Genomic DNA, 10,511 nt, shown 5'->3' with positions numbered 1-10,511 from the left:
ATAAAGGCATGACTGCAAGGTGGCACATAAATCAGATTACTGCATGGGAAGCGTTTGCTTTCAGCTGACCAGTAAATAGGTCAGCAGCAGTAAACAGGTCAGGAATTTGGGATTTGAGGGGAAAAATGAGATTATATAGCAAAGGAAGAAAGCATATCCCCATGGAAAGGACGTTGCAAGAAACACAAGGCTTGGATTTTTCTAGTTCCGTATGCAAGAGCACTTTCACAGTGGGGTGAGGAATGGGAAAAAGAAGAGCTGTTTGAGGGTTTCTGTGTATGTCTCTCACATCAGAACTGTCTCTGATGGCATTACCCGTTCATGTGACTAAATCCATTTTCTCACTTAGAACACAAACTTTGGCCAGGACATGAGTGCCATCTGGGCACATAGATGCAGCTCCCCCCAGCACATCTCAGCTGTCCAAAAGGGAACAAAAGCACTGCCTACAGGTCTCCTGAGACTGTTGGGACAATGATACCAAACCATACAGACCGCCAAGATAAAAACACAGGAAAGCCAGAGTATGCCAAGATGAGGGCTAGAGTTGACCTCCAAGAGTATGAGCGATCTTCAGAGGTTTACCATAACTGAAAAGTCTCCAAATCCCACGTGCCTTAAAAAAAGTTTGTGACTCATATTAATAATTAACAAGATCACTTATCAACAAAGTTACCTTTGACAGTGACCACTTCTGCGTACTGCTTTCAATTCTTATCTGCTTCCTTTTTACTCAAAAGTATGTGCTACATTTCAGCATCTCAGGACTAACCTCATATATCCTTTGTTTGTTTCATAAATACACAAACCTGTTCCCTGAGACAGACACAAACCCCAAAATGGCTCAAACATCCTTCCAAGCAGCTGGAGAACAGTGAGATGTCCTCCAAGCCTCCTTTTGTTGAGGCTGAGCCCCATCTCTCCCTCAGGTGCTCATTGCCAAATGTCTGCTCCAGATGCTACCCTAGCTCTGTTCCATTCTCTGAACATGCATAAGCAACTCAATGACTTCCTTTGTGAGGGGCCCAAAACTGACTCTGGAATTCAAGGTGCCTCAGCAGTCCCAGCAGAGAGGGCTGAGAACTGCCCTGTACCTGGTGCCTACACCAGCGCTGCTACAGGCCAGCTGCCTTTGGCTGCCTTGGCCACATGGGCACACGCCAGCTCACACTCGCCTGTCCTCAACCACCACCCCCCAGATCCCTTTCCACCCATCACCTTTCCACATGCAATTCCTCACACCCACACCATGGCCTCAGAACTGCTGTGAGCGGGGGCTGAGTGCCTGACACAGCAGGGGCAGACACCAGGCTTGGGCAGGTCATTATGTCACTGGAGCAAAGACTGCTGATGAAACACTGAAGACAGCCTGGCCTGCAAAATGCTTAGGATATCAAAGTTGGCAAAGGCGCTGATAGGACAAAGATGTGTATCCTGAGACACTTTCATCAGCAAAACAAATCACACCAAATCATACAGGGGATGAAAAAGCCACAGGAGTCCACAACCAACTGCCCAAGAAGTCGCCGGACCAAGAGCACTGGCAGCAACTTGCAGTTGTGCAGCTGAGCAGACATGGTGTCAGCTGTGGGGTCTCCCTGGGCTCTGCGGGATCTGCTGTCCCACCTGTGTCCCCTGACAGCAGCTGCTGCCCTCAGCCTGCTCCCTGCTCCTGGGACTCAGGAGCACGACAGGCCGCAGCACTCGCTGCTCAGTCACAGCTCTACACAGCGCTGTGTCACCCACATTAATTGGGTCACAAATACAAAACTCAGTCCCAGGAGAAGTTAATCCCATGCACTCCGAACCAAACACTACTGTGACGCCATCAACAAGGATGAACTGGGGGAGCCCACAGATCAGTGCTGGCCACGTCACAATGTCACCACTGACATCATCACCCCGGCCTAAGCCATAACACGTGGCTGTGCGACAACACAAACCTGAGAGTCGAGGAGAGGAATACGGAGAAGGAGCTCGCCCCGGCCTGCTCAGGCACAAGGCAAGGGCAGAGGCTTCTGGTGCCTCTCATACATCTCTCACACATCTCTCTCCTTCTCCACAGCTACTGCAATACTGTCAGGAGAAAAATGTCAGCACGGCTGCACGAGAGATGTGACAGCAACTCGCAAAATGCGTCTGGATCCAACACGGCACAGACAGAAACTGTCCCCAGGGAGAAAGGTGACAACACAACTTGCCCTGCCCACAGCTCCCTGGCACTGGCACAGAGCACTTTGGGGCAGTCAGCGAGGAGGAAACACCAATGCCAGGGCCAGGCAGGGGCTGCCCATCTGGGCAGGGGTCTGGGCAATGGCTGGGCCACTGTGCCTGACCTCCCGGCACACACCCAGCAGGGCCCTGGGACTGATCCTGCACAGACACATGCCCACACCCACAGACGTGCTCATGCTCACGCCACTTTCTTTCTCTCTCACCAGCGTGCATGCTGTGCAACAGGATCCAGGCAGACCCCGACATCTGTGGGGACAAGAGAGTCAGGTTCAAACTCTGTGTCCACACCTACTGCCAGGTGACTTCTCTTGGGCTCCCTCCACATTTCTGCCCAGGACGGCCCTGACTTCCTGACCTAACGTGCGCTCGGGGTGGTCTGCTTTGCAGATCTTCGCCAGTGGGCTTTACCCACAAGGGAAGACAGGACAGTACCTCGTTGGGGACACCAGAGGCATCATCACAGAAGCAGCCAAGAAGGTGAGGAGAAGCTCGCACAAGCTTTGTTCCAGGACAGGCTCCAGCAGCTCCTCCTACTACTCAGCAGAGAACCCCCAGAGCTGGCAAACGCAGGAGCTTTGGGCACAGGTTGCTCCATGTCTGGTGATGCAGACTGCCCACAAAGCCCCAGTCCTCAAACACAGGGGGCTGCTGTTCTCTTTCCAGGCCTGCTGCATTTGCTACAAGATGGGGGCCACCATCTCCTGCTGCCAGACGGGCTGCGACCGCACTTTCCACCTGCCCTGCGCCCCAGACGGCCAGTGTGTCACCCAGTACTTTGGGACCTACAGGTAAGGGCTGCCCGTCCTCATCTCGCAGCCCCCACAATCAGCTCCAAACCCGTTCCACCCACAGCAGCCACGCAAGGGAGGAGCCCACGGGGACAGCTCCCAGCAACCTGCCACACGCAGGGGCAGAACCCACACAGGGGCTGGGGCTCCCTCACACCTCTGCCACCACAGCCAAAGGACTCTGCACTTCCCACCTTCCCTCGCCCATTTCTTCCACTTTCCTCACAGGTCCTTCTGCGGGGAGCACAGCCCACAGCAGACGCTGCAGCCACGTCCAAGCCAGGACATCACCTGCACCATCTGCCTGGACACCGTGGAAGACTCAATCTCCTACAAAGCCATGGGGTGTCCCGCGTGCCAAGATGCCCGTTTCCACCGGCAATGCATCCAGAGACTGGCTCTCCACGCTGGCATCGCCTTCCGATGCCCACGTTGCCTGAACCAAGAGCCGTTCATGGTGGAAATGCTCACCATGGGGATCCGACTCTCCAAGAGGTTGGCTTTTCTCCTCCCACCTCACAAGGCCTCAGGCACAAGCCCAGTGCCAGCCAAGCGACTGCTCCGGCAAGCCTGGCTGCCTTCCGGCCCCTGCCTCTTGCCCTCAGCTCCACTGAGGAGCTGGAAACTAGACAGGCAGAGGAGAAGCCCCTGCCAGGAACAGCCTGATGCTGCCTCAGCTGGGCTCAACTCTTTTCCTCTTTCTCTGGCAGACCCCCCTCATGGGAGACTGACCAAGACGTTGGACCCTCAGATCAGAGGCACGGCCGCTGCGATGCTGCAACGTGCCTTTGCCCAGAAGGCAGGGAGCACGCGGAGGCAGACGGGTGAGCTGCCAAAGCAGCAATGCAGGGATCTGAATGGGAGCTGTCTGCCCACAGGCCCAGGGATGAAGAACTGACAGCAACGGGTCTGCCATGGGCACGGCCATCCCTTGGTTGCACAGCATCCTGTCCTCTCAACCACTATCTCCTTTACTCCTCCAGACCCTGGCAACTGTGGCTGTGCAGCTCCTGCACTGCCGAGGGCACCCACCAACACTGCTCCTCTTTGGGCACCAGCACCAACTCTTGGGAGTGCAACACCTGTGCTGGCACAGACACCGGTAGGCACCAAAGCATTCGGAGCCATGCGATGGGGACAGGCCAGGCTGGGCCTGGCAGCAGAGCCTTTGGCACACGGCTTGGCTCCAGGAGGCCTCTGGCTGCCACAGTGGGCCTCTCCTGCCTGAGGCCTGGGTGGCTGTCCTGATGAACCTCCTGCTGTCCCTCTTTGCAGGCTCCACTGGCAAACCAGAGTGTACGAGCCCCAGAACCTCCACACAGCTGGTGTCAACACTGTCCCAGGGCTCGCTTCCCCTCAAGAGCAGCTGCTCCTTTGCCCCTCGGCAGGCCTTGAAGCGGCGCTACCCTGAGGAAGAAGTACAGTCACGGAAGACGTACAGCCCTCCGGCAAAACGCCGCAGGATCGAGGATGGGCCAGCCCACAGTGCTGAGGCCAGCAAGCCCAGCACTTCCAGCCAGGCGGCATCACAGCTGTCCCAGGGCAAGTGTCCCATCAAGACCAGCAGCTCTTCCTCTTGCCCTCGACAGGCCTTCAAACGGGGCCCCCCAGAGGAAGACAGCGACTCAGGGACATCACACGGCCCACCCGCAAAACGCCGCAGGATGGACAGCGGGCCAGCCCAGAGTGCCGATGAAAGCCGCCCCAGCACTTCCAGACAGGCAGTGGCGGGGCCGGCTGAGGGCACTCTGGCGGCCAGCAGTCAAACAGCACGGCCACGATGTCCATACAGGCCTCCATGGATCTTCCATGGATCCATGACGGACAACCGCTCCCAGCCTGGGCCAGTTCGCATGAGACATGTCTGGCGGCAGCGACGGCGGGCAAAAAAGCCCTACAGTCGGCCTGAAAACAACAGCAGGAAAAAATGGCGGCCAGGCCACAGTCCCCATCGCTCTCACCCATGAAAAACACATGGATAGGTAGACACATAGATAGATGGATCGATAGATAGACAAATAAATACATAGATAGGTAGATAGGTACATGGAAAAGAAATAAAGGTTTTTTATGCTAGGAGAACCCACACGCCTCTTCCAATCATTTTCCTCACCCTTCCTACAGGCAACTGTTAGTGGAATGGAGATGGATCATCTGACCAAATCCATTTTCTCACTTGAAACGCAAACTTTGGCCAGGACATGAATGCCATCTGGGCACATAGATGCAGCTCCCCCCAGCACATCTCAGCTGTCCAAAAGGGAACAAAAGCACTGCCTTCAGGTCTCCTGAGACTGTTGGGACAATGATACCAACGCGTACAGACCGCCAAGATAAAAACACAGGAAAGCCAGAGCACGCCAAGATGAGGGCTAGAGTTGACCTCCAAGAGTATGAGCATTCTTCAGAGGTTTTCTGTATCTGGAAAGTCTCCAAATCCCACGTGGCTTAAAGTTTGTGACTGATATTAGTTATTAACAAGATCACTTAACAACAAAGCTACCTTTGACAGTGACCACCTCTGCGAACTGCCTTCAATTCTTATCTGCTTCTTTTTTATTCAAAAGTATGTGCTACATTTCAGCATCTCAGGACTAACCTCATATATCCTTTATTTGTTTCATAAATACACAAACCTGTTCCCTGAGACAGACACAAACCCCAAAATGGCTCAAACATCCTTTAAGCAGCAGGAGAACAGTGAGATGCCCTCCAAGCCTCCTTTTTCTGAGGCTAAGCCCCACCTCTCCCTCAGGTGCTCATCGTCAAATGTCTGCTCCAGATGCTACCCTAGCTCTGTTCCATTTTCTCACCATGCATAAGCAACTCAATGACTTCCTTTGTGAGGGGCCCAAAACTGACTCTGGAATTCAAGGTGCCTCAGCAGTCCCAGCAGAGAGGGCTGAGAACTGCCCTGTTCCTGGTGCCTACACCAGCGCTGCTACAGGCCAGCTGCCTTTGGCTGCCTTGGCCACATGGGCACATGCCAGTTCACACTCGCCTGCCCTCAACCACCACCCCCCAGATCCCTTTCCACATGCAATTCCTCACACCCACACCATGGCCTCAGAACTCCTGTGAGCGGGGGCTGAGTGCCTGACACAGCAGGGGCAGACACCAGGCTTGGGCAGGTCATTATGTCACTGGAGCAAAGACTGCTGATGAAACACTGAAGACAGCCTGGCCTGCAAAATGCTTAGGATATCAAAGTTGGCAAAGGCGCTGATAGGACAAAGATGTGTATCCTGAGACACTTTCATCAGCAAAACAAATCACACCAAATCATACAGGGGATGAAAAAGCCACAGGGGTCCACAACCAACTGCCCAAGAAGTCGCCGGACCAAGAGCACTGGCAGCAACTTGCAGTTGTGCAGCTGAGCAGACATGTTGTCAGCTGTGGGGTCTCCCTGGGCTCTGCGGGATCTGCTGTCCCACCTGTGTCCCCTGACAGCAGCTGCTGCCCCCAGCCTGCTCCCTGCTCCTGGGACTCAGGAGCACGACAGGCCGCAGCACTCGCTGCTCAGTCACAGCTCTACACAGCGCTGTGTCACACTGATTTGGTCACAAATACAAAACTCAGTGCCAGGAGAAGTTAATCCCATGCACTCCGAACCAAACACTACTGTGACGCCATCAACTAGGATGAACTGGGGGAGCCCACAGATCAGTGCTGGCCACGTCACAATGTCACCACTGACATCATCACCCCGGCCTAAGCCATAACACGTGGCTGTGTGACAACACAAACCTGAGAGTCGAGGAGAGGAATACGGAGAAGGAGCTCGCCCCGGCCTGCTCAGGCACAAGGCAAGGGCAGAGGCTTCTGGTGCCTCTCATACATCTCTCACACATCTCTCTCCTTCTCCACAGCTACTGCAATACTGTCAGGAGAAAAATGTCAGCACGGCTGCACGAGAGATGTGACAGCAACTCGCAAAATGCGTCTGGATCCAACACGGCACAGACAGAAACTGTCCCCAGGGAGAAAGGTGACAACACAACTTGCCCTGCCCACAGCTCCCTGGCACTGGCACAGAGCACTTTGGGGCAGTCAGCGAGGAGGAAACACCAATGCCAGGGCCAGGCAGGGGCTGCCCATCTGGGCAGGGGTCTGGGCAATGGCTGGGCCACTGTGCCTGACCTCCCGGCACACACCCAGCAGGGCCCTGGGACTGATCCTGCACAGACACATGCCCACACCCACAGACGTGCTCATGCTCACGCCACTTTCTTTCTCTCTCACCAGCGTGCATGCTGTGCAACAGGATCCAGGCAGACCCCGACATCTGTGGGGACAAGAGAGTCAGGTTCAAACTCTGTGTCCACACCTACTGCCAGGTGACTTCTCTTGGGCTCCCTCCACATTTCTGCCCAGGACGGCCCTGACTTCCTGACCTAACGTGCGCTCGGGGTGGTCTGCTTTGCAGATCTTCGCCAGTGGGCTTTACCCACAAGGGAAGACAGGACAGTACCTCGTTGGGGACACCAGAGGCATCATCACAGAAGCAGCCAAGAAGGTGAGAAGCTCGCACAAGCTTTGTTCCAGGACAGGCTCCAGCAGCTCCTCCTGCTACTCAGCAGAGAATCCCCAGAGCTGGCAAACGCAGGAGCTTTGGGCACAGGTTGCTCCATGTCTGGTGATGCAGACTGCCCACAAAGCCCCAGTCCTCAAACACAGGGGGCTGCTGTTCTCTTTCCAGGCCTGCTTCATTTGCTACAAGATGGGGGCCACCATCTCCTGCTGCCAGACGGGCTGCGACCGCACCTTCCACCTGCCCTGCGCCCCAGACGGCCAGTGTGTCACCCAGTACTTTGGGACCTACAGGTAAGGGCTGCCCGCCCTGAGCTCGCAGCCCCCACAATCAGCTCCAAACCCGTTCCATCCACAGCGGCCACGCAAGGGAGGAGCCCACGGGGACAGCTCCCAGCAACCTGCCACACGCAGCAGCAGAACCCACACAGGGGCTGGGGCTCCCTCACACCTCTGCCACCACAGCCAAAGGACTCTGCACTTCCCACCTTCCTCACAGGTCCTTCTGCGGGGAGCACAGCCCACGGCAGACGCTGCAGCCACGTCCAAGCCAGGACAACACCTGCACCATCTGCCTGGACACCGTGGAAGACTCAATCTCCTACAAAACCATGGGGTGCCCCGCGTGCCAAGATGCCCGTTTCCACCGGCAATGCATCCAGAGACTGGCTCTGCACGCTGGCATCGCCTTCCGATGCCCACGTTGCCTGAACCAAGAGCCGTTCATGGTGGAAATGCTCACCATGGGGATCCGACTCTCCAAGAGGTTGGCTTTTCTCCTCCCACCTCACAAGGCCTCAGGCACAAGCCCAGTGCCAGCCAAGCGACTGCTCCGGCAAGCCTGGCTGCCTTCCAGCCCCTGCCTCTTGCCCTCAGCTCCACTGAGGAGCTGGAAACTAGACAGGCAGAGGAGAAGCCCCTGACAGGAACAGCCTGATGCTGCCTCAGCTGGGCTCAACTCTTTTCCTCTTTCTCTGGCAGACCCCCCTCATGGGAGACTGACCAAGACGTTGGACCCTCAGATCAGAGGCACGGCCGCTGCGATGCTGCAACGTGCCTTTGCCCAGAAGGCAGGGAGCACGCGGAGGCAGACGGGTGAGCTGCCAAAGCAGCAATGCAGGGATCTGAATGGGAGCTGTCTGCCCACAGGCCCAGGGATGAAGAACTGAGAGCAACGGGTCTGCCATGGGCACGGCCATCCCTTGGTTGCACAGCATCCTGTCCTCTCAACCACTATCTCCTTTACTCCTCCAGACCCTGGCAACTGTGGCTGTGCAGCTCCTGCGCTGCCGAGGGCACCCACCAACACTGCTCCTCTTTGGGCACCAGCACCAACTCTTGGGAGTGCAACACCTGTGCTAGCACAGACACCGGTAGGCACCAAAGCATTCGGAGCCATGCAATGGGGACAGGCCAGGCTGGGCCTGGCAGCAGAGCCTTTGGCACACGGCTTGGCTCCAGGAGGCCTCTGGCTGCCACAGTGGGCCTCTCCTGCCTGAGGCCTGGGTGGCTGTCCTGATGAACCTCCTGCTGTCCCTCTTCGCAGGCTCCACTGGCAAACCAGAGTGTACGAGCCCCAGAACCTCCACACAGCTGCTGTCAACACTGTCCCAGGGCTCGCTTCCCCTCAAGAGCAGCTGCTCCACTGCCCCTCGGCAGGCCTTGAAGCGGCGCTACACTGAGGAAGAAGTACAGTCACGGAAGATGTACAGCCCTCCGGCAAAACGCCGCAGGATCGAGGATGGGCCAGCCCACAGTGCTGAGGCCAGCAAGCCCAGCACTTCCAGCCAGGCGGCATCACAGCTGTCCCAGGGCAAGTGTCCCATCAAGACCAGCAGCTCTTCCTCTTGCCCTCGACAGGCCTTCAAACGGGGCCCCCCAGAGGAAGACAGCGACTCAGGGACATCACGCGGCCCACCCGCAAAACGCCGCAGGATGGACAGCGGGCCAGCCCAGAGTGCCGATGAAAGCCGCCCCAGCACTTCCAGACAGGCAGTGGCGGGGCCGGCTGAGGGCACTCTGGCAGCCAGCAGTCAAACAGCACGGCCACGATGTCCGTACAGGCCTCCATGGATCTTCCACGGATCCATGACGGACAACCGCTCCCAGCCTGGGCCAGTTCGCATGAGACATGTCTGGCGGCAGCAACGGCGGGTAAAAAAGCCCTACAGTCGGCCTGAAAACAACAGCAGGAAAAAATGGCGGCCAGGCCACAGTCCCCATCGCCCTCACCCATGAAAAACACATGGATAGATAGACAGGTGGATAGATAGACGGACAGACAGACAGATAGATAGACAGACAGATAGATAGATAGACAGACAGACACGTAGATATATAGGTGTGGTGGTGTGTTTATTTACGTTTAATGTTCATGATTTGTTGAATACGGTTTTCTGTAATGGTTCGTTCTTTGTAAATCCCCATGTTCCTCCCAATGTGGTTTTCCCCAGTCTCGGTTATATGTCAATCATTGGTTATATAACCTCCTGGTCCTGTCTGTCACTCTGGGGCCTCTCCCTGCGTCCAGAAAGTTCCAGGGAAGGCGTCGAGTGATTGGGCTGGATCCAGGCTTCCCCCTCCCATTGTCCCCTGTGTGGTTGTTTCACCTGTCTTTTATGTTAGGAGCCACACCCTTACTGTACCCCAATGGACCCTGGTTGAACCCTCCCCTGTGTAACACCCCTTGTTAAAAGCTGCTGCAGAGACCCTCGGGGTCTCTCTGAGGCTGGTGTCCCGAGGTGAGGACTCCACGTCCGAAGCTCCAATAAACTCATTTGGATCTACCCCTTGAGAGTCCCTCCTTTCATTCCTCCTGCCACAGCCACGCTTCACTCTTGGAAAGCCAAGACCCACTGTGTTGCTGTGGTGCCAGGGCTGGCCAGACTGGCAACACAGGCACCGCCGCAGGTAGGTAGATAGGTACATGGAAAAGAAAGAAAGCTTTTCTTAACA

General features: G+C 56.2%; 2 protein-coding genes across 2 annotated transcripts; both read left to right on the top strand.

Annotated features, from left to right (window-relative positions):
- The first annotated feature begins 2,446 nt into the window (after nt 1-2,446).
- On the top strand, nt 2,447-4,434 carry LOC136364453 (PHD finger protein 7-like). The gene is given in 7 exon segments (XM_066324423.1): nt 2,447-2,533; nt 2,623-2,712; nt 2,845-3,023; nt 3,252-3,518; nt 3,734-3,847; nt 4,007-4,232; nt 4,234-4,434. Coding segments are annotated over 7 exon segments (1,164 nt in total).
- Nucleotides 4,435-4,687: 253 nt separating this feature from the next.
- LOC136364451 (PHD finger protein 7-like) lies at nt 4,688-9,238 on the top strand. The gene is given in 8 exon segments (XM_066324421.1): nt 4,688-4,922; nt 7,272-7,363; nt 7,453-7,542; nt 7,672-7,850; nt 8,056-8,322; nt 8,538-8,651; nt 8,811-9,036; nt 9,038-9,238. Coding segments are annotated over 8 exon segments (1,404 nt in total).
- The last annotated feature ends 1,273 nt before the right edge of the window (nt 9,239-10,511 follow it).

This window comes from Sylvia atricapilla, chromosome 8, assembly GCF_009819655.1.
Source record: "Sylvia atricapilla isolate bSylAtr1 chromosome 8, bSylAtr1.pri, whole genome shotgun sequence".
In the NCBI taxonomy this organism is placed as follows: Eukaryota; Metazoa; Chordata; class Aves; order Passeriformes; family Sylviidae; genus Sylvia; species Sylvia atricapilla.
This window is presented reverse-complemented; position numbering and strand designations above follow the sequence as displayed.